The sequence below is a fragment of the Heliangelus exortis genome, chromosome 8 (assembly GCF_036169615.1).
Source record: "Heliangelus exortis chromosome 8, bHelExo1.hap1, whole genome shotgun sequence".
NCBI classification, from domain to species: domain Eukaryota; kingdom Metazoa; phylum Chordata; class Aves; order Apodiformes; family Trochilidae; genus Heliangelus; species Heliangelus exortis.
Genome location: NC_092429.1, coordinates 29,730,239 through 29,753,387, shown reverse-complemented (window position 1 = coordinate 29,753,387; position 23,149 = coordinate 29,730,239). Strand labels below are relative to the sequence as shown.

The window sequence follows — 23,149 nt, the reverse complement described above, 5'->3', positions numbered from 1 at the left end:
TGCCTGGTGCATTTTCTAAAAACTCCTCGGTGGTGGAGAGTCCCTACACAACCTATTCCAGCACATCACCCTTCTCAGACTCAGAAAATGTCCCCAAACACATATCCTGACCTGTTCTTGTTGCCATCTGAGCTGGCAGCGTTTTGTTCTGATGCCCACAGGGGAGGGAAATGAGAAATGTGGCATTCCCGTGGCAAGCTCTGCTGTGTGGGAATGGTTGTGGTGTGTCCCCGGGGCCATCTCTGCCCCAGAGTCAGCGGGCAGGGTTCCTGCAGACCCCAGACAGAGCCAGACCCCGGGATGTCCCCAAAATCAGGCTGGAGTCTCCCCACCAGACCTCCCCTTCCTCCCAACGCGGTCCCCGGGGGCTCTGGTGCCCCGCAGAGGCTCAGGCACCGCATCCTGCCCGGGTTCCCGTGTCCCGGGGGGATATTTGCCTTTTTCCCGGCAGGATGGCACCGGCTCTGGGATCCACCGCTCCCTGGGATCTGCCCAGCGGGTTCCCCCGCTGCCTTTACACGGATCATGGCTCTTCTCTTCCCCAAGCACAGCCCTTGTCCCTTGTCCCCGTGGACTCGCACCCCGGCTTTTCCCCACCCTTTGGCCCTTTTCTCAAGAGCATTTTTGAGTCCTGGCCTGGGGGGTGCTGCCGGCTCCTCCCGGAGGGGCCTCCCGTGACAAAGACACAACCGGAATATTTTATTCCCGGTTCCGGGTCGCTAATGAGCGGTCCCAGCGCTCACGGCACCGGAGTTCGGGTGGAGTGGGAGAAGCCGGGATGTGGGGGACACAGAACGGGGACCCTGCTGGGGGTCCCGGCGCTGTCCGGAGGTTGATGTCAAGCGAGCTGATGGGTGCGGGGGGACAGAGACCTCGGTGCCCCGCATCGCCTTTGTGTCCGGGAGGGCGGCGGCGAGGTGCGGGGCCATGTGGCCACCGAGGCGGGCTGGCCCGGAGCATGTGCAGCTGCAGCAGGCACCTGGCAGGGAGCCGCAGCGCCGGGGATGTGAAGCAGGAGGGGAGGAAGGCCCTTGACTCATCAGATAAATCCAGCCCCGCACGGCGAGAGAAGGAGGAGGAGGCGGTGGCTTCGCTGGTGCTGGCAGGGGCGGGCGGGAGGAGGAGGAGGAGGAGGAGGAGAAGAAGGAGGAGAAGGAGGAGGAGGAGGAGGAGGAGGAGGGAGGGAGGGAGGGAGGGAGGATGGCGGGGGACAGCGAGCAGCGGCTGGAGGAGCAGGGCCAGCCCAGCGGCGGAGAACCCTTCCTCATCGGGGTCAGCGGAGGCACGGCCAGCGGCAAGGTGCGGGGGGCTCGGCGGCGGCGGGGGGAGCCGGGCCGGGATGTGTTGGGATGGGTTGGGATGGGATGGGAACGGGAGGGAAGGAGGGAGGGAGGGAGAGCGACGGCGATGCCCACACCCGCCCCCCCGGTCCCCGGCCACATGGCAGCGCGGCGGGGCCGAGCGGCCGCCTCGCCACGTGCTGTCGCCGGGCCGGGACCGGGACCGTGGACCGGGACCGAGGGAGGCGGCGCCGGGCCGGGCCCCGGGGAGCTCGCACGCCGCGGCCCGAGGGAAGGAGCAGCCCGGGCGCCGGGGCCTCCCCACGGGAGATCGGCGGCGGGGACACGTGGAGCTGGGGGGGAGGCGTGGGGTTTGTCCCCCGCCCGGGACCCGGCTCCCCTCCGCCTCACGGGGGGCTGGGGGATCGGTATTGGGGCTGGGGGCTCATCCTCGGGGCTGGGGGGTGTGCGGGTGGCCCCAGTCCGGCCGGGATGGAGGCGGCATCCCCACGCAGAACCCACCTCCCGTGGCTGCTCCCCTCCGCCACCCTTCACCCGCAGTGTCCCCAAGGGCTGCCCGCCCCGCGGCAAACCCGCAGCCTTACCCTACTTGATTACATCCCGATTCTTTCTTTCTTTATTTTTAAAAAATGGTGCCGGTCGTGCACGGGGGTGGGTGGGTGGGTGAGTGGGGGGATGTCCTTTTCGGGCCAACTTTGGGGGGTTGCAGGAGTGGAAATTCCGCAGTAAATGCTGACTCACAGCAGCAGAACGACCTCCACGCCGCCTGCCCGGCAGGGGATGGTCCTTGGCAGGTGGAAGCGGGGCGGGGGGCTGCGGGACTGCGGGGAGATGCGGGCCCGGGGGATGCGGGGCGGCCGCGCAGGGGGAGCCGCTCCGGACAGGGGTTACGCGGCCGTGCCTCGGGAGGGCTCCTCCGACAACCTTGGCTCTCCTTTTCTCTTTTTCTCTTGTTCTTTTTCTTTTTCTTTCTCGTATTCTTTCTCTTATTTTTCTCCATATAGTGGGTTTCTCTTTATTTTGTTCTTTTCCTTTTCTCCCTTTTTAATAGCAGTAAAACCTGATCCACAGCAAATCCTTCCTCCTGTTTGGGGCAGCACAGACATTCTGTAGATAGAATCTATTCCGGGGAACAGATTTGGGAGCAGCAATATCTTTGAAATATTTCTTGCTCAGGAAACTCAGTGTGGGCCATGACAGGAGGAAGACAGAGCCTTGTGTCTTCGAGTTAATTCATGGTTGGTGTGTGGGTTGGGGGCTTTCTCAACCCGAGTACCCTCAGCCCATATTCACAGTAGTTTAGCAGTTTGTCTCCGAGTACCCTATTGATTCTGGGACTGCTGCTGCTGCTGCAAGGAGGAAAAATCCAGCTATAACAGGGGAGGGATGGTGAGAGAGGATGCAATCTCCTCCAGTGGGAACCAAAGCCGGATTGTTCCTGCAGTACAGCTGGTGACTCAAACACTCTGGGTTTGTCTGCTCCCTGATGCGTGGGGCTGGTGCCTCTCTCTAGCTGTCCCAATAACGTTGTGGCTGGCACTGCTGAACTGTTGTGTCTCTGAACTCCCTGACTCTGGCCCACAAGGTAAAAACAGCGATTACACTACAGTGCAACACAGTTGTCCTCAACTTCAAAGTGAAAACGCCTTGTAGCAGCTGGCTGACTTAGAAAAAATATTAGGGAAACGGTTCTTTCTAGCAAGGGAGTTGTACTAACTGGCTCTTCCTGTCTCTCAGCTTTGATTTCCCCCCCTTCCAGTGATTGCTGGCTGCTAAAACTGTGCTGCCCCTGGATGGGAAGCCAGCTGATCAATACAAAGTTTGTGGGGAAAGGCCGTAAGAAATAATACTGTCAGGAAAAGAACCACACAGCTTGCTCGAGGAGATGCAGCAGCAGAAGAGGACCTGGGATTTGTGCATGCAGAGCCTCAAATTCCCATTTGGTTCAGGCCAGGGGTGCCGTGGGGCTGTCCCCATCTGGGGGGTGACAGTGCCCGCCACGGGGTGATGCGGGGTGCCCAGCACGCTCTGGGCAAGCAGCACCAGGGGCTGCTGTGGTTTGCTCAGCCAAGGGGCTTTCCCACAGCTAAAATCTAGCCCAGGGGCTGCCATGCCTGCGTGCTGGCTGGGGCTGAAAACCCAATGCTCTGCGAGGGAAAGTGAAGCAGGCACCTTTCCCACCGGGAAGGCAGCAGATCCGTCTGACTCGCCTTCACACCAGCTGAGGGTTGTTGTCCTAACACACCCTTTTGGCAGCACACCAGCCCAAAGATAACAGAGGGCATTTGCCTTCCAAGGTCCCCCCCAGCTCCTCCCACTGCTGCTTTTGTTGAGACTGAGATGAAGGAAAAGGTTCCTTGGTGCCCCCCATCCCTCTCGATGTGCCAGCACAGGCTGGGGAAGGGAGGGATCCTGTTTGTGGCTTGCTGCAACTTGTTGTCATCTGGTGTCCTGGGGAAGGTGGTATCTGAAGGTGGTATCAGGCATCCTTCCCTGGAGAGCTGAGGGAGTGTTGGGCTGGTGCTTCTTAAAGGCAGATAGGGGAGAACTCAGATTCAGAGGCTGACTGCTGTTCCTTAGTGAGCAAAAGAGGCTTGTGCAACTTCTGGTACTCACACAGGAGGCAGAAACCTGAGTGCTCTCCTGGTTTTGGCTCCTCAGAGGAATCTGGGCTGTGTTAGGAGCAAACCTGGGGAGCTGCAGAGGTCCTGGGCAGGCTGTGATGCTGCAGCCTCTGCCAGGGCAGTGTCAATGGCACGGAGGCTGCTTTGTGGGACAAACCCATCAGAAAGCCTTGCTGGGTGGCAGTGGTTCTCCCGCTGTCCCCCAGATTCCAATCACTGTGCAGCCCAGCCAAAGCCTGCTGCCCTCTCCTGATGCAGAGGAGGTGACATGGCATTGGCTCCTTCCTGTGCCAAAGCTGCCACATTTCCTCAGAGGGATTCCCAAGGTTGGTCGTAGCATTTTCTTTCATCCCATACACTTTCAAGTGTTCTGCTACAGCTCTCCTTTCCTTCTTACACCCAAAGTCCTTGTCCTAACAGCTTCTCCCCTCCCTCCCTTGAGGGATTCCTGGCTACCCAGGACTGCAGTGTGCAAGGCAGGCAGCCAGGATGGAGGAGAGTTCAGCAAACTGACTATTGGGATGAGCTGGAAAGCATTGGGATCCCTCTCATCCCTCTTGACATGTTCTTACTTCAGCTTAGCTCCCAGCCCCCTGCAGCACTGGGCTCACTGGGCAGCAGTGGAAGCATTGGGTGCTGAGGTGGGTGCAGGGATAGGGAGAACCCTTCAGACTCGGGCTGGAGCATTAATTGCATATCCCCACATCTGGAAAGTGAGGTGCTGATTGCTGCCTTCCAGCAGGAGCAGGTGGTAAGATCAGACAGAGCTACAAAGGGCTGAGTGAGGGCTGAACACGAGTGTCACCGTGGCCCAGTGGCTGCACACTTGGGTCCTGAGCTGGCACCTGAGTTGGGAATGTCTGAACATGCAGCCCCAGAATGAGCTCCCAGAGCACCAGGACTGTTGTGTGTGTTCAGCCAGGCGTATTCTTCACCAGCTCAGCCTCAGATGGCATTTCTGGTGTTTAAAGCAGAGGTGCTGGCTGCCTACAAGAGTGAGCTAGGCAGGAGGCTGAAGAAGGCTGGGATCACCCAGCTTGGGGGGGGCATCCAGCCTGCTGGTCTCCAGGGAAGGGGTGGCCCCATTGCAGTGCCCAGAGGCAGTTCCCTTCCCACGTGGGGACTCTTGCACGACAGACCTCAGACACACAGGTGTGCAAGTGCCCCACAGCACCCTGGGGGTCCTTGTCCCCATGCCATCACCTGGATGCCGGGGGGGGACCGGTGGGAGGGGGTTTGTCAGGGATTGCAGCAATCCTGTGTCAGCTCAGCACCATTTCCTGGTGACGTTCGTTCCGTGGCTGGCAAGAGCCCTGGATCACAAGGTCTGACTTGTTAAACACTGATGTCAACGTGTGCTGGAGACTCGTCAGACTTTCTAGTAGAACATTACTCTGTGCCAGCCCCTGACCAGCCCGGTACACAGGGTGCTGGGATGGGTCAGCCCTTTCCTGCTGCAGACTCAGATGTCAGCTCATCACTGCTTTACCACAGTCCCTGGGCTCCAGGCTACGGGGTGTGCAGCAGGGGCCCCAGAGAATTAACCCGTGTCTGAACCCAGTGGGTGTGGAGGGATTATGCTGGGGGGGTGTTCTCCTCCCTGTGCATTGTCTGTGTTCAGGTCCCCCGTGTTCCTGTCTGTCTGTCTGTCTGTCTGTGTCCCAGCCCAGCACTGCTGCTCACATCCACAGCATCCCAGGGTGAGTGAACACAAACCTGGCTATCCCAGGCTTGGGTTGGCTGGCCCGGGGCTCACAGGGGGAAACACAGGAATGCTGAACCTGCTTGGGAAGGCTCTGTGTGGAGGTCCAGGCTTCTGGTACTGGTAGAGTAAATTTCCAGTCCCAGTGTTGCTGTACAGATGTGCTCTGCCAGGACTGGATTCTGTGGGTCATGAACAAGGTCTCTGCAGTTGCAGGCAGACACTTAGTAGATGCTCTGGGATCTTGCCAAATTTTTTTATCTGTTCTGGGTACCCAGTCCATCAGTCACCTTCTAATACTCCGTAATTAACGTAACCTTACAAGAAGGGGCCAAAATCTGTAACTAGCTTGCTGCAGGAGGTAAGCTGGAGAGAAGGGCAGCATCACTATGGCTCCTGATTTGGGGGACTTGGTTGAGTAAGTCACCTGTGATTCCTGGAAAGGGAACATCCCAGTAATCCCTAATGCCATCTTTGGGGGAAATCCTGCCAGATCCCAATCCTGGAGATTATTTTATCCACAAGTATGTAATGAGGGCACCCCCTCCTGCAGATGCAAAGCCATCAGCACATCCAGGGTCACATCCAGGCCCTACAGGAAGGCAGTGGTGTCCATGGAGGTAACCCCTGGGTTCCTGCCCTGTGGCTGCTGCAGTCTCTCCGTGCTCCTGGCTGCACACTGGTTGTGGGCCAAGGGCACTGCTCTGCTGTCCTCATGAGCAGCACCTTGGCTGAGGACAAGCAGCATCTTGGCTGAAGACAAGCAGCCTGCAGCAGGATTCTCTGCCTCTTCCTTCCGCACCCAGCACCCACCTCTCATGGCAGGTCTTGCTTCTGGCACAGGTCTCTTCCCTTCCCCTGCTCCGGAGGGAACTGGCAGCCTCAGCATCTCTTTAAGGCTGCAATCACTTTATCTGGCAGAAGTCACCTTTGCTAAGTGTCTGGAAGCCTTGGGAGGAGGGGAGGTCCTCTCCTTGGTGCAGATGTCCCTCTGCAGTGCCTCCCCAGGGATGGGTGGGGTGCTCTGTGCAAGCGAATTTTGGCATATCCAGTGCCCAAGGCTCATGGATTCCTCCTGGCCCAGGATGGGTCTGAGCAGCTGGGGCAGAAGTGCCAGCACTGCCCTGTCTGCTGCAGCCAACCTGGGGCTGAAAGCAGCAGCTGTGTCCTGCCTGCTGCCTTCCTCTGGGGGTACCTGCAGTGCTGCCCATTGCTGCTCCCCATCCCAGGCTGAGCAGAGCTTCTGAAGAGGGGGTTCTGGGGTCCTCTGCATAATGATATTGGGAAATGAGTCAGCTCCTGAAGAATATCTGAGCACCTGGCTATAGGCCACGAGTGAATTTAAATTAAATATGTAATGTAATTAATACCTTTCAACCAAGTGCCAGGCTCTGAGCACCCAGCTGGTGAGCTTCTTCCCCTGTGCACCACCTCTCTTTTTGGGAAAATCCACTGCAGTTCTTCCCCAGGTGTCTTCTGCATCTCCCCCCCAGCAATATAAAGCTGGGAATATCAATGCTTCTCCCTCCATCACTGGTCACTTGGGTGCTGGGTGCAGGAGGAGCCCTGCAAGGTTCATGGGGAGAAGGTGTGAGCTTCCTTCTTGCTCTGGTGTGCAGATACCTCCCTCTGCTCTGCCCCTGGGTGCTGGGGGTTGGATTGCAGAGCTTTCCCAAGCACAGAGCCTGGGGCAGTGCAGCTCAGGGCTGCTGCCACTTGGCTTTCACCTGGAGCTGGGATCCCAGGATGGGAAGAGGTGAAGGATGGCAGAGGGGCCTTGGGAAATCCTGCAGAGGTTTCATCTGGTGGGGAAGGGGGATTGGCAGCCAGGGAAGCTCCTGTGTGTACTTAGTGGTAGAAAAGCTCTGGAGGAGGGGAAGGCTTTTGCTTGAGAAAGCATCCTTACAACAGGCACAAACTGGAGCATGGGAGGCTCCACATAAACACGAGGAAAAATTTTTTCAGGGTGAGGGAGCCCAGGCTGCCCAGGGGGTTGTGGAGTCTCCTTCCCTGGAGCCATCCAAATCCCCCCTGGATGTGTTCTGTGTGACTGCTGGAGGTTACCCTGCTCTGGCAGGGGGGTTGGAGCACTCCTTGATCTTTTGAGGTCCCTTCCAACCCCTGACTCTCTGTGCTCCTGTTGCTGGGAGGCTGTTGTGGCTGAGTTGCCATCAGTGATTGTTCTGGCTGTGGACAGACAGTGCAGAGCCAGGGAAGGGTCTGAGCAGGGGCAAGGAGCCCTGTCATGCCTCTGATGTTCCTGCAGATGAGATGTGTCATGCAGGGCAGAGCCAGGGATGGGGCTCAGATCCCAGAGTTTCTGTACTGGGGTTCATCTGTTGCATTACGTCCTCTTCTGTTTGCCTCTGCAGTCCTGGGCTTCTCAGGGAGGAAACAATTGTCATCTTGTCCCCCAGGAAAAGCAGTTAGGAACTGGCAGAGGAAGAAAGCTGAGCACAGGTTGTCCCTTTGAGTGGGTGCTGGGTGCGTGCATCAGCACGGGGTGTGCCCTGGGTCTCATCCTGCCGTGGTACTGTGCAGCTCTGCATTGCTCCTGCTCTCTCTGGGTATCTGCCAGCCTCCCAGCAGCCTAACTGGAGAGTTCCCAGTTAACAGTGGATTTTTCCCACTTCTGATTGATGTCAGTCACACGTACGTATGCAGTGCTGGTTTGGGAGAAGGGGCTTTAGGCAGGGGACGTGTGTCCAGATCTCGTTTATCAGGAGGGATGTTTCCTGAGGGGCAGTTTCTGTTCCCACTGTGTAGGGGAATTTGTTTCTGGTTTTTCTTCCTCCTTAAGCCAGGCTGTTCACTGGCTGAGGGGACAAACTGCCTGTCCAGCTGGAGGGGGTATTGAGGCTGGCATTAGGGAATGCCCCCCATGAGCCAGTCCTGTTCCCATCAGAAGTGACTGTGAGGAAAGGGAAAACCTTCTCCACTTTGACCTCACCAAGCTTTGCTGCTTCCCTAGGGCAAGCTGAACACAGCCCTCAGGCTGGAGGGACAGTGCCACGTCCCCTGCTGTCCCCGTGTCCTTAGGCAGGAATCCTGTGTGAGCAGTGCCCTGGTCCTTACCTTCTGCACACCCCAGGTGACACTTGTGGCTGTCCCAGAGGTGACATCCCTGCCCAGCCAGGCACCACAAACAGAGCCAGAGCTTGGTCCTGAGAGCAGGATGTCCCTCCCATCATCTTTCTTCTCCACTTCTAGTGGCACCCAAAGCCCAGCAGAGGAAAGGAGGGCTCTGTAGCACCTTCCTGATGTTTCTGCAGGAGGCATTTGTCACCCCCAGCTCTGGATGGCAACTGCAGCCAGGATCTGCTCTGATCTGATGCTGGGCCCTGGGGACATGCAGGATGTGTTCCTGGCTCCACTGCCCGGGGTGACTTTCTCCTTGGGGTTTTCTCACCATTGGGCTGTGGGGTGTGGAGCAGGAGTGATTTTTCAGAGCTGATGAGTTTTCTTTTCTCCACTTTCCAGGATCAGTAGAGCAGAGATGAGTGTGTGTGAGGCAGAGGACAGACTGGCAGGAGCTCTCTGGTGCTCCCAAATGATTTTGTAGTCCCTGCAGATGCTGAGCTCTGTGTCCAGAGTGGGAGTGCAGCTGGTGCCTTGCTTTCCTCCATCCAAAGGAGCCCTGCTCCCTCCCTTGGGCTGGGGAAAGCAATTCCTGGTGCAGATCCCTGTGGAGCCTGCTGGCCTGCAGGCTGGAAATCTGTCTGGGTGGCTGTGCTGGAAGGTGGGGTTTTTTTCCCCAGTTCGGTTTGGGAAGTTTGGTGTCACTGTCACCTGTGTCCAAGGCTGAACCCCCCTGTGCTGTGTCCGGGGGAGAGAGCAGGGAGGACAAGTGGAGGAGAGACACTGTGCACACCCTGGTTTTGTGAAACCCGTGGGATACAGCGGATAAGCAACAGGGCTGACACGGGATGGAGAAGGATGTGGGGAGTGGGAAAGCAGAGGAAATGGAGAAGGAGCTCTGGGTTTTTGTCTGTGTGTGCCAAGGGCGAGGGACTGGCACTGACTTGCAGGGCTTTGTTCTGGGTGGCAGCAGCTTGCTGCAGGGCAGGGCTGGCACTGGGGACTGGGAGGCTCCACTCGCCAGCTCTGAGAGGCAGGAGAAGAAAGTGGGATGCTCAGGGAGACCCCATCCCTGGAGCCAGCCCCCAGACGTGTGCCCAGGGCTCTGTGGGGCAGCTCAGGCTGCTGGTCTCTGCAGCAGGGCTGTGTCTGGAAGCTCTCCAGCCAGGCTGGGGCTGACTCACGGAGCAGTGGTCACAGCCAAGTCGGGTCAGCCTGGCCTGAAGGAGGAGAAGAAACAGTCTCTGGGGACAGGAATGCTGACAAATCTTCCAAATCTTCCAGCTTCTCAGGCAAACAGCCTTTCCCTCTGCCTGCTGGGGTGACCTCCTCTGCCAGGCATGCCTTCCCCTCCCTGTTCCAGCTTGCCACTGCTCTCTCCATCTCCCTGCATCTGGAGGCTGCCAGCCAGGTACAGAGCAGATGGTGGAACCAGCATGGAGGCTGGAGCATGGAAAGAGCCACGGGCAGGCTGGGGAGGCAGGCTGGGGCAAGCCAACCTCTCTGAGCAAAGCAAAGTGCTCAGCAGAGAGTACTTGTGGTAAGCAAGGTCAGGAGCAGCTCAGCTGGGGATCTGCAGCAAGTCTGATTCACAGGGAGTGCAGCAGCTCCATGGGGCACGGGGAGCAGCTCCTCCTGGAGCAGGGAATGCTCAGCACTCACTGCCCCACAGCCTGGGGGGCTCTGGCTGCCAGGTCCTGCTGCAGTTAACCAGAGTCACAGAGTCATTTGGGTTGGAAAGGAGCTCTGAGATCATCCAGTCCAACCCTTGATCCACTCCCCCCGTGGTTCCCAGCCCATGGCACTCAGTGCCACATTCAGTCTCTTCTGAAAAGCCTCCAGGGATGGAGAATCCACCCCCTCCCTGGGCAGCCCATCCCAATGCCTGAGCACCCTCTCTGGAAAGAATTTCTTCCTAATATCCAACCTAACCCTCCCCTGGCAGAGCTCAAGCCCATGGCCTCTTGTCTGACTGATATCTGCCTGGGAAAAGAGCCCAACCCCCCCTGGCTCCAACCTCCTTTCAGGGAGTTGTAGGGATCAGGGACAGGGGCTGTGAACACAGCTAACACATGGCCCAGGAGGAGGGGCTGAAGCAGCCTTTGGGATTTGTCCCCCCATGCTCCATCCATGTCCCAGCAGCAGGTTCGGGGTCACTCTCAGCCACTGTGGTGCTGGCAGGGAGCAGGCAGCAGCCACCAGGACCCAGCCCTGCTGCACTTTGTGCCCAGAATGGGGGCAGCACATAGGGACGAAGGGGAGGGAGGTGGTGAGCAACCTTGGTGCTGCTTTCACAGAATCACAGAATGTTGAGGCTGGAAGAGACCTCTGAGCTCATCCAGTCCAACCTTTGACCAACACCATAACCTAACTACAAAACCATGTCCTTAAGGACCAGGTCCAGACACCTTTAAAGTGCCTCCAGGGATGGTGACCCTAGCAGTGTCCTGGGCAGGACATTTCACCCAGTGATGGCCTTGGAGCACTTCTCCTTCCGTGGCTTTGGGCTCTGCCTTTGGGGGGACATCCGGCAAGCAGTGTCCCAGGCTCCCAGGAGTGGCTGTTTCCTGGGGACATCCTCCCTGCACAGCTCAGATCCCACTTGCAGCTGACTTGCCTCCTTTGCTCTTCTTTTCCCAGTCCTCGGTGTGCTCCAAGATCGTGCAGCTGCTGGGGCAGAACGAGGTGGATTACCGGCAGAAGCAGGTGGTGATAGTCAGCCAGGACAGCTTCTACAGGGTCCTCACCTCGGAGCAGAAATCCAAAGCACTCAAAGGGCAGTTCAATTTTGATCACCCAGGTGAATGGAGAACAGCACGGGGGCTCTGGACTCAGAGCCTTGCATGGACACTGGGATGGACAGGAGTGGGGGGCTTGGTTATGGTCTCCTGGGTGCACCCCTGGCAGGGTGGCTGGGGGTCACCTGTGTCCCCTGTGCCCCTCTTGGGAGAGAAACTTGGGATGAGGAAGAGTGGGTTGTGAACCCTTAAACTCCTTAAGATGTTCCTCTTCTCCCTGCAAAAACATCAAACATCCCCCAGGTGAAACACCTTTGTGGTGCAGCTGGGTCAGGGCTGGGGAGATGTGTCCTGGCACAGCTCTCGAGCCAGCAGCTCCATGTCCCTCCTTCAAGGAGGGAACCATCTTGTGCCAACCCTTCCTGTGTGCTCCTGGGTCCTGCTGCTACAACAGGAGCTCTCTGAACCATCTCTGGGCTCGATGGGGAAATTTCAGAGCTGCTTCACCCCCATGAGGACAATGAGCCAGAGGCAGTGAGCAGGGAGCAGACAGAGCTCTGTCTGTGCAGCAGCTCCAGGCTGGAACACTGCTCTGGTCTCTCTGAGCCTGCATTCCCAGAGGAGATGCCTTCCCAAGCCTGGTCTGCCAGCACCACCATTCCAGGATGAGCTCTGTGGGCCAGATCCCAGGGGGTGCAAAGCAGGGAAGCCCCAGGGACTCCGGGGTCCTTGCTGTGCCCGTGGGGATGTGCAGGGCTTTCCCCCCCAGTCCCCAGGGCAGGGTGCCAGTGGCTCTGGCTGGGCTGAGCTCAGCATCTGGTGGGTGGGAGAAGTTGCAAAGCCACCTCGGGTAATGTTTCCTCTCTCCTCAGATGCCTTTGACAACGAGCTGATTGTGAAAACCCTCAAGGAGATCACGGAAGGGAAGACAGTCCAGATCCCCGTCTATGACTTTGTCTCCCACTCCAGGTCTAAGAGCTGCCCCTGCCTGGCTGTGCCTCTGCCAGCACAACCTGCCCACCCTCCTGCTTCTCCCTGCTCCCAGGCACCTCACATGCCAGCCAAGAATTTCATTACTGCTCCAAACCTCTTGGGCAGAGGATCCAGGGCATCCTGAGGGTCTGGAAAGCTGCACAGCCATGCAGCTGTATCCAGAAACATGCAGGCATCAGTGGGGGGGGGGGTTATGGCACTCCTCTTGTTGCTCCCCTCCCCATAAACTCTGTGTTTGCAGCTTTAATAGCAAGAAATCCCTGCTCAAACAGCACAGCACTGCCACGGAAGGAGGAGAATGGTTCCTGCTCCTGTAACTCTTCCCTTGCCTGTGCCCAGCTTGGGTTTGCATCCTGTAACAGGCAGCTGGTGGAGGTGGGGGAAGAAGGGGCTGCTCTGCTCCCTGCTCTGCCATTTCACAGGATCACAGAATCATTTGGGTTGGAAAGGAGCTCTGAGAGCATCAAATCCAACCCTTGCTCCACTCCCCCCGTGGTTCCCAGCCCATGGCACTCAGTGCCACATTTAGTCTCTTCTTAAAAACCTCCAGGGATAGAGAATCCACCCCCTCCCTGGGCAGCCCATTCCAATGGCTGATCACCCTCTCTGGAAAGAATTTCTTCCTAATATCCAACCTAACCCTCCCCTGGCAGAGCTTAAGCCCATGGCCTCTTGTCTGACTGATATCTGCCTGGGAGCAGAGCCCGACCCCCCCTGGCTCCAACCTCCTTTCAGGGAATTTTAGGGAGTGATGAGGTCCCTTTTTGGGGTGCTGTATCCCTCTCAGGAGCAGGTCTGCCCTCTCCTCAGCTGCCCCTGGTGCAGCAGTGATGTCCCTGGGGTAGGAGCACTGTTTTTCCCCCTCCTCCTCTCTGAGCTTTCCTTCCCCCAGCCTGTTCTGACTCTCCCCCTCCTCTGCCAGGAAAGAGGAGACGGTGACAGTGTACCCTGCTGACGTGGTGCTCTTTGAGGGCATCCTGGCCTTCTACAGCCAGGAGGTGCGGGATCTCTTCCGCATGAAGCTCTTTGTGGACACGGATGCAGACACCCGGCTGTCCCGCAGAGGTGAGCCCAGGCCCTGACCCTGCAGCAGGGACAGGAGCTCTCCTGGTGTGGGGGGAAGGGGAATTGACCCAAAGCTCTGGTGCTGCTGCTGGCACAGACCCGGGGAGCTTTGGTGCAGAATGTCACACGGGGCAGTTGGTGGCTCCGGGTCCCTTAGGGCTCAGTGGGGTTTCTGCTGCCCTGTCTGGGATTCCTCCTGTGGTGCTTGCAGTGATGTGACAACAGAGTGTGTGCTGTGTCCTCAGGTGGCCCTGTGCCACCAACCTCATGCCACCAGCCCTGTGCCACCAGCCCTTTGCCACCAGCCCTGTGTCACCAGCCCTGTGTCACCCACCCTGTGCCACCATCCCCGTGCCACCAGCCCTGTGTCACCAGCCCTGTGTCACCCACCCAGTGCCACCCGCCCAGTGCCACCCGCCCTGTGCCACCCGCCCTGTGCCACCCGCCCTGTGCCACCTGCCCTGTGTCACCCGCCCTGTGCCACCAGCCCTGTGTCACCAGCCCTGTGCCACCCACCCAGTGCCACCCGCCCTGTGCCACCCGCCCTGTGTCACCAGCCCTGTGCCACCCACCCAGTGCCACCCAGTGATGGGGGCTGCTGGCAGGCAGGGGGTTCCAGCTGGGAAGGGCAGGGTGGGCACAGCAGAGCAGCCCAGCAGCTCCATCAGCAGGAAGTGCCTGATGGATCTGCTCAAGGGATGGGACACGGGTGTGCTCCTGGGGTGGCCTCTGGGTGTCAGAGTGTCCCATCAGGGATGGTGAGGGGGGGGGGTTGGGTTTTACATCTTGGTTTGTGCAAGAATGGGCCCTCTTCGTGGTGCTTGGCACTGGGCTGGTGACTCTGGGGACAGAGAGCCCTAGAAACCAGAGTATTTTAAGGGCTCCCCATTTCCATCTGCTTGGCTGGGGGTTGTCAGTGGATACAGAAGGGACTCCAGCTTTACAGGGTCTGCATGGCTTGAGCTGCCTTTCATTTTAAAGCAGCCTTTAGGTGTGGGGGCACTGATGTAGCTCCTGACTCTGCTGGATGTCTAAGAAAGCATCTGGGGACCCTCGGGGCAGATCTCAGTTCAGTCTGAGGTGTCCCTACCTGTGTCCCTGCCGACTTAGAGGAGAGGTCCTGCCCAAAGCTCTGTCTGTGATGGGAGGAAGGTGTCTCAGTGTCCCACAGTCTGGGACCTTCCCACCCTGGGACAGAACTGGTCTTGCCCACCCTCCTGCCCTCAGACAGAGGCACAGCCACCCCCTCTGGGGATGTCATCAGAGCCTTCCTACACATCCTGCTTGGCCCTGCCCTCTCCTCTCCTGTGACTCACCCAGGAGGTGACAGCAGAGTCCTGGCAGGGAGGTTTCCTGAGCATTGGTCCCACCAAGGGAGCCTCAGCCCTTGGGCAGAGCCTGGCACCATCCTCAGGGCTGCAGATGTCAGTGTCAGCTGTCTGAAGGCAGTGACACCTCACACACTTGTCTTCTGGGTCAGTCCCTGTGGATTTGGCAGAAAGCTGTGAGCTCCAGGCTGGGGAAGTGGTTGAGATCCCCCTGGCTGAGACCCGAGGCCACCAGAGCATCCCAGCCCAACACAGAGCTACCCCCTCCAGCTGCTGGGTGGGCTCCTGAGCCCCATGGGCCCAGGACATTCCTGGGGTGTTTCTCCTCCCCACTAAAGCCTTGCAAAGGGGTGGCTTTGCCTTCTTTGCCTTTGCATCCCCCTCAGCTGGGCAGAGCAGGAGGGAGCGTGGCAGAGCTGGGTGGGTGGATTGTAGCTGCAGACCTGAGCTGAACCACATCTTAAGGTGTGTGTGGGTGAACCCCACTGCTTTTCTGCTCCTTGGGCATGGCTGCACTGGGACACCAGGGAGAGTGCCCCATCCCGAGGCCAAGGGCAGGACAGAGCCAGAGGAAAGGTGCAAGGACAGAGGCTGGGAACAGTCAGGGTTGGAGGTGGAATGTGCTTGCAAAGCTGAGAAGAGAGGCAGGCCAAGGAAAGCTCTTCTTCAGGTCAGCCAGGTCGTGGCTCCTGGGAGGGGTTGGAAGCAGGTTAGAAGCGTGTAACTGAGCTGGGGTGTCCTCAGCCATGTGGGCAGCAACTTCCAGGGACAGAGACCTTGGGGCTCCCTTCCCTGGTGGCTGTCCAGGGGCTTTACTGAAGGGAAGGGAGATGGAACAGTTCATGTCTCAGCTCCTGACTGTGCCTGACATCTTCCCCACAGTGCTACGAGACATCAGTGAGCGAGGCAGGGACCTGGAGCAGATCCTGTCTCAGTACATCACCTTTGTCAAGCCTGCCTTCGAGGAGTTCTGTTTGCCAGTAAGTAAGGGGAGTGACCCCCGTGGGAGTCGTGACAGAAATACCTGCCCGGTTCCTGGCACAGGAACCTTTAGTGCCCCAGAGCTCAGGGCTCAGCCTTGCCCTGCTCCCTTCCTGCAGGCACTGGGAAAAGGAAGGATGGCAGGGGCAGCTGGGGTACAGCTTCCTGGGGAGATCCCCCTCCCCTGGGGGATTGCAGACATGGCAGGAAGAGAAACCCCTCCCTGGGCAGGGTCTGAGAAGCCAGCAGCAAGCAGCTCAGCACATGCCAGCCCGGGAGGGAAGGTCCTTGGCCCCATCCCCCTGGGAAAGGGGAGAACCCTGTCCACAGGCAGTGTCTGCTGTCTGCCTGCTGCTTCCTGCCCTTCCCAGCCCTTCCCAGCCCTTCCCAGCCCTTCCCTGCCTTTCCCAGCCCTTCCCAGCCCTTCCCAGCCCTTCCCAGCCCTTCCCTGCCTTTCCCAGCCTTTCCCAGCCCTTCCCAGCCCTTCCCAGCCCTTCCCTGCCTTTCCCAGCCCTTCCCAGCCCTTCCCAGCCCTTCCCAGCCCTTCCCAGCCTTTCCCTGCCCTTCCCAGCCCTTCCCTGCCTTTCCCTGCCCTTCCCTGCCCTGCCCTCCCTGCAGTGCTGCTGGCTCCTTGCTGCCTGGCTGCTGGCCACACGGGCAGGCACAGGGATGGTTTTGTGGCCAGGGTCTGAGGCTGCAGACAGGTTCAGTTCCTGCCTGTGCTGATGCTCCCTAGGTTCCAGGACTCCTCTGGCTCAGTTCCTCCAGAATAAGAAGGAATCCCTCCTATAGCTATCCATAAGAGGGGCTGATTCTTTCTGTGCTACAAGTTCTTTCTGTGGCTCCTGGGCAGCATCCTTTCCCCTGTCTCACTCAGGTGTGGCTTTGGGAACCAAGCTCCAATTCTGGTGTAATCCCAGAAAAGCTTTTCCTGAGAGGCAGGTCCAGCATGGTGCCTCTCCTCCTTCCAAATCCCCAGCAAGGAAAATCCACAGCTTTGCAACGCAGTGGATGCTGCTTCAGTCTCCTCTGTTGAAGAGTCTGTGGGGTCTGTAGGAGGACAGAAGCGAGGAGAAAACAGCTGCTTTGACCCCACCACCAGCTCTGCAGTGCTTTGCTCCTGCTTCCAGCCTGGGGGTGGGCTCAGCACCCACTGTTGCTGGTACTTGACTCCTAAACTGGACCTGGGCAGGGCAGTCCAGCACTGAAATGGCCCAGCATGTCCTGATGGTTTTTGATAGGGACAGAGCATCCCAAATCAGCAGTGAGGCACCTCCCAGGGGGTTTGGCAAGGGAGGGGCAGGGTGTCCCTGCCCCAGGAGGCAGGGACAGTGCCCCAGCGTGGTGACTCTCCTCTTGCTACATAACACGCTGCTCTCTCTCCTCCCAGACCAAGAAATATGCTGATGTGATCATCCCCAGAGGAGCAGATAATGAAGGTGAGTGGCCCCAGACCCTGCCTGTACATCCTGGCCCATGGCTTTGGGTTGTGGTGGGGTTAGGTAGGAGGCAGCAAGATCTTCCGTGGAGATGGCTCAAGGCACTGCCACGTCAGGGTGCTGCTGCCACCCATCCCCTGCCCTCCTGGAGTGTTGGTGACAGGGAGTTTCAGCCCCTCTGCTCAAGCCTGGCAGCACATCTCTGTGCAGTGAACCCCTGGATCATCCCACACAACAGGAAATATTCTTCTCCAAGGCCAGGCGTGCCTGGAATCAGCCTCATCACCCTGCCTTGGGTTCCAGGCTCAGCTGGAGCACAGGGATGAAGTCATCGTAGAGTCATAGAAGGGTTTGGGTTGGAAGGGACCTTAAAGCTCATCCAGTTCCAACCCCCTAATGTCCAACCTAAAGTTTTAAACCATTTCCCCTTCTCCTCTCACTACACACCCATGTAAAAAACCCTGCCCCATCCTTCTGACAATCATAGAATTGTTCAGGCTGGAAAAGACCTTCAAGATCATCAAGTCCAGCCTCATCCTAATGCTACTCCTCTGTTCCCAATGACCACCACTAAACCCTGTCCCCAGGCACCACATCCAGGAGATTTTAAAACACATTCAGGGATGGAGGAGACTCAACCACCTCCGTGGGGAGCCTGCTCCAGTGCTTTACCATCCTTTCCGTAGAGAAGTTTCTCCTGATGTCCAAACTAAATCTCCCCTGATGCAACCTGAAGCCATTTCATAGAATCATAGAATGGGCTGGGTTGGAAGGGATCTCAGAGATCATCAAATCCAACCCTTGCTCCACTCCCCCCGTGGTTCCCAGCCCATGGCACTGAGTGCCACATCCAGGCTCTTTTGAAATATCTCCAGGGATGGAGAATCCACCCCTTCCCTGGGCAGCCCATTCCAATGGCTGATTTCCCCTTGTCCTGTCCTCTGTCACCAATGAGAAGAGACCAACCCACACTGTCTTCTTGTAACCCCTTCAGATACTGGAAGGTTGCTCTAAGGAGCCTCCTCTTCTCCAGGCTGAGCAACCCTGAGTTCTTTATCCTGCCAAGTCCCATGGGGTAGCTCCCCCTGCTTGGAGGGGCCAGGAGGTGGGGAGGCACCTGGGACACCACCCCAGGGCTCTGCTTACTGCTTGGCGATCCTAACCCAACCTCTCCCCCGTGTCTTTCCCCTCCCTTGTTTTGTGGTTTTTTTGTTATTTTTTTTTTTTCCCCTGGCAGTGGCCATCAACCTGATCGTGCAGCACATCCAGGACATCCTCAACGGGGGCCTCAGCAAGCGTCAGAGCAATGGGTGTCTGAACGGGTACACCCCCCCCCGCCAGCGGCACCCCTCAGAGTCCAGCAGCCGCCCCCACTGACCCCGGACCCAGCCTGGGGCAGAGCCTGATGTGGCCCTGACACTGCCCCTCTGTACATACTGTCCCTTCATCCCCCCCCTCCCCACACCCCCCCTGCACCAACCCCCCCTTTATCTATTTAAGAAACCAGACGGAGACGAATGCCTTTAATTTTGTATGTTGGAAATGCGGGATGAGCAGCAGCCGGCGGCTCCGGAGCCAGGGACACCCCCAGCTCCTGGCCTTGCTCAGCAACTCCTCCAGCATGGGGCCGGCTATAAATCTCTATAAATATAGAATTGCTCTATTTTTGTGTAAATGCAGAATAACGTAAAGTTACTTGCCATAAGGTATATGCCAGGCTCAGTGTTGCTGGGAGGGGGCTGGGAAAGAGGGTCCTGGGACATGCTGGTGTCAGGATCTTCACCTCAAAGGCCATCAGGGAGAGCATTGATGCAACTGCTTTATAGAACCATAGAATCATAGAATCATCTGGGTTGGAAGGGACCTCTGAGATCATAAAGTCCATTGATCCACTACTGCCATGGTTCCCAGCCCATGGCACTGAGTGCCACATCCAGTCTCTTCTGAAAAACCTCCCGGGATGGAGAATCCACCCCTTCCCTGGGCAGCCCATCCCAATGTCTGATCACCCTCTCTGGAAAGAATTTCTTCCTAAGCTCAAGCCCGTGGCCTCTTGTCTGACTGATATCTGCCTGGGAGCAGAGCCCGACCCCCCCCTGGCTCCAACCTCCTTTCAGGGAGTTGGAGAGAGTGATGAGGTCTCCCCTGAGCCTCCTCTTCTCCAGCCTCAACACCCCCAGCTCCCTCAGCCCTTCCTCACAGGACTTGTGCTGGATCCCTCTGTGCCCAGCCTGGAGCTGGCGTAGCCCAAGGGTCAACATTAGGTCCAATTCCGTTCGGTCTTCATTAAAGATGTGGGTGATGGCACAGAGTGTACCCATAGCAAGTCTGTTGATGAGAAGAACCAGGGAGGAGTGGGTGGTTCACCAGGGGGCTGTGCTGACATTTGGAGGGCCCTTGGCAGGCTGGAGAAATAGCCTGAAACCTCTGATGTTCAACGGAGGGAAGTGTGAAGTCCTGCACCTGGGGGAGAAAAACCCCACGCACAAGGACGTGCTGGAGGGCAGCTGTCTGGAAAGCAGCTTCCATGGAACCAGAATGGTTTGGAAGGCAAGATCCTGGCAGTCCCCACGAGAGCTGCTGGCTCCTGGCAGGTCTCTCCTCTGCCCTTGCAATTCCCTGTGTGGGTAAATCCCTTTATTTCTGAGATCTCCTGCTGTGGACTGAGCAAGCTGGGCAGGAACTCCCCAGATCCCTCACCAGGTCAGATTTCTCCCCTGGTCACCAGGTCTGAGAATCACACACATCTGCAGCCCCAGACACTTGTGCTTAAGAGAGAATTAATTAAATCATAGAATGGCCAGGCTTGGAAGGGACCTTGAAGATGATCTAGTTCCAAAGCCTCAATTTGGGCACCAAAACTGCCATGCTCTGCAATAGGGCATTTATTTCCTTATTCCTCTCTCTTACTGACCCAACTTCACTGTCACCCTGCCTCTGCCTGCTGCCTTCTCCCGTGCACCTCTGCTGGGTTCTGGCACAGAAATGGTTCCATGCCTCAGCAGCCAGGAATCTTACAAGGAAGCCCAGCACCCTCCTTACCCGGAGACCAGCAGGAAAATGTGACACCTCTCCACATTTTGTTGATCTGGGGTGTGCTAGGAAATGCAGACAGAAGGGTGCTCTCAGCAGGAGGTTTGCCAGGTGTCCCAGCCAGCAATGATGCACGTGGGTGCTCCTGAGCACTGAGAACAAGGAGTGTGATTAATCTGGAGTTATTGCTGATGGGACGTGGCCCGTGGGGTCCTGGCCATGCAGCAGCCACCTCTGCCTCCCTGGGACCTGGGCACCCACCCAGCATCTCACTGGGACACGGGCACCTGGTTGGGATGTGGGACCCTCCTCCTAGAACCTGGGTACCTGCAGGGCATCCCACAGCCATGGCTTCCTGGTCTCTCCCAGCCCAGCTTCTCCCAGGATTCATGTTCCACAGCCCAGCAGCCAGCAGCCTGGCTCACACCGTGGGATTTCGTGTTGTGGCTGCCCTGGATCCCCTTGGTACTGAAGGACACGTGCTAACAGAACAAAACACTTTATTGATGGCAACAGGGGCATAGGGATGGGGAGGTGGAGAAAGTTCTTGTCTTTTTGTCATGATCTTCTATTCACATGAGGCTGGACTTGATGGTCCTGAAAGTCTTTTCCAGCCTGAGCAATTCTATGATTCTTGGGGAGCTGCTGCCAGAGATGCTTCAGGCAGTGGAAGCAGAAAAGTCTCAGGAGGTCAATTCCTAATGGCTGAAGGTGCCCTCGTCCCAGCAATCTGCCTGGAAAAGAGAGGGATGGGGGCACAATGAAGGGAGTGAATGCTTGGGTGTCTGAGGAGGTTCCTGCTGGGCTTGGCTTCCTCTGGGAGACCTCCATCCCCAGAGGGATGCTCCGGGCAGCACGCTGAGCTGAGGGAAGCCCAGGCAGTCCCCATGTTGTACCGGGGGCTCCGGGAGCCTCTCAGCCCTGGGACATGGCGTGTCCCTTGGGAAGAGCCAGAGGACCTCTTGGGTCCTGCTGAGGCTTTCCTGCCCATCCTGGGGTTTGTGTTTTGATGGTGAACCTCCTGGGCCGAGGAGGTTCCCCCCATCCCCATTCTCCCCCCTCCCATCCCATCCCATCCCATCCCATCCCATCCCATCCCATCCCATCCCATCCCGTGTGAGTGCTCCAGGTGCTCACCTCTCCCTGGGGGTCCGCAGGTGCCTCCAGAGGCGAAGGGCCACTTGGGTGACCCAGGGTGGCCCCATGAACCACAGGGTCCTACGGAGCAGCTCTGTCCTGTCCACCTGGACAAGGGAGTCCCAAAGGTGGCTCAGGTGGCAGGACAGGTTGTCACACATGCTCTGTGTGACAACTGCAAGTTGCTTCAGGCTGTTGGGAATGCTGTCCATCAGGATGCTGATCCAGGTTGGGGGGGAACGAAGGGCGATGCTGCCAGGGGGTATGGTGACCGTGCTCTTGGCAGCAATGGGTGCTTGCTTCAGGTCCTCAGGAACAACGTCCATCCTGACATTGTCACAGGTTTTGGATTTGGGAAAGGCAACGCTTCTGGGGGATTCAGCAAAGGTGATCTCAAAAGCAACGGATGCTTGCTTCAGGTCCTTAGGAGCAAAGTCCATCCCCACATTGTCAGAGGTTTTGTGTTTGGGAAGGCCAATGCTTCTGGGGCATCCAGCAGAGGTGAGCTCAAGAGCAGCGGGTGCTTGCTTCATGTCCGTCCCGACATTGTCACAGGTTTTGTGGCTGGGAAGGCACATGTCTCTGGGGCATTCAGCAAAGCTGCTCTCAGCTGGCTTCAGGTCCTCAGGAGCAACGTCCATGCCAATCAAGCCGTAGGGTTTGGGAAGAGGAGTGATGCCAAGCCAGCTGAGGAAGGTGCTCTTGGCAACACTCAGCAGCTGCCTCAGGTCTTCCAGAGAGGCTCCTGTCTCGAGCCAGGCAGGGTAGATGGGGTGGACGAAGCCACCGGAAAACAGGGACACCAGGCAGAGAGCCACGGTCAGGGAGACAACCAGAGGGAACCTCATCCTGGTGTCTCCCAAGGAGAAAAATCTCACCGAGTGAAGGAGCTTGGGCTGAGCAGACCCTGAGCAGAGTGCAGCCAGTGACCAAGTGACCACCCCGTGCGTCTGCGCTGGCTAAGGGTTGCCAAGCTGGCAAGGCTGACGTCACGCCAGGCTTGGTGATGTCACGCCAGGCTTTGTGATGTCACCAGGCCCTTCCCCACACACCCGGCAGGCTCAGAGCTGTGGAGGAGCCGTGAGGTGGGTTTGGAAGGCTGCTGCTCCCACTGCTGTGCCTGCAGAGGAGCAGGACCACGTCCCTGGTGATCTGTGTCCTGAACTTCTCGGTGAGAAGGAGCTGAGACCAGAGCTGGGACACTGTGCCGTGGGTCTGCTCAGAGCCCTCTTGGGGACAAAGAGTCATCCCGTGTCAGGAGGGAAGGCAGTGAGGAGTGGGACTGCTCTGGAATCATTGCTGCTGGGACCCTGAGCCATGGGGTTCTGGGCATGCAGAGAGCTGAGTCCAGAATCGTTTCCCTTGTCCTGCTGGCCACACGATTGCTGAGAGAAGCCAGGATGCTCGTGGCCATGCTTTAAAAAAAGTCATTTCTTTATTTCTCTCTCATGACTGACAAGGTATGGACAGATGGCATGGGAGGCAACATACAAATTTTTCCTGAGGCTAGAATGGTGGCTACCATCCTAACACCGGGCTGGCTCTGCAGCACCAGTGCCTATAGAATCCTGTCACTATGGCAGAGAGGGTCTTGCATCATAGCACAGCTTGCTCCTTCTGCTTTGCAATAAAAAAAAAAACAAACCACAAAGCTTTTCACTTTTTACATGACCACTACACTGCACGTGAAATTTTAAATTACTCGTTTTCGCACTTAATAATTCAAAGTA

The 23,149-nt window shown here is 57.7% G+C and overlaps 1 protein-coding gene across 1 annotated transcript; it reads left to right on the top strand.

Annotated features, from left to right (window-relative positions):
- The first annotated feature begins 1,165 nt into the window (after positions 1-1,165).
- On the top strand, positions 1,166-18,924 carry UCK2 (uridine-cytidine kinase 2). The gene is made up of 7 exons (XM_071751380.1): positions 1,166-1,299; positions 11,346-11,505; positions 12,316-12,412; positions 13,359-13,501; positions 15,712-15,809; positions 17,201-17,249; positions 18,487-18,924. Exons 1-7 carry the CDS (start codon positions 1,201-1,203, stop codon positions 18,624-18,626), a joined length of 786 nt encoding a protein of 261 aa, XP_071607481.1. The 5' UTR covers positions 1,166-1,200; the 3' UTR covers positions 18,627-18,924.
- Positions 18,925-23,149: the final 4,225 nt, after the last annotated feature.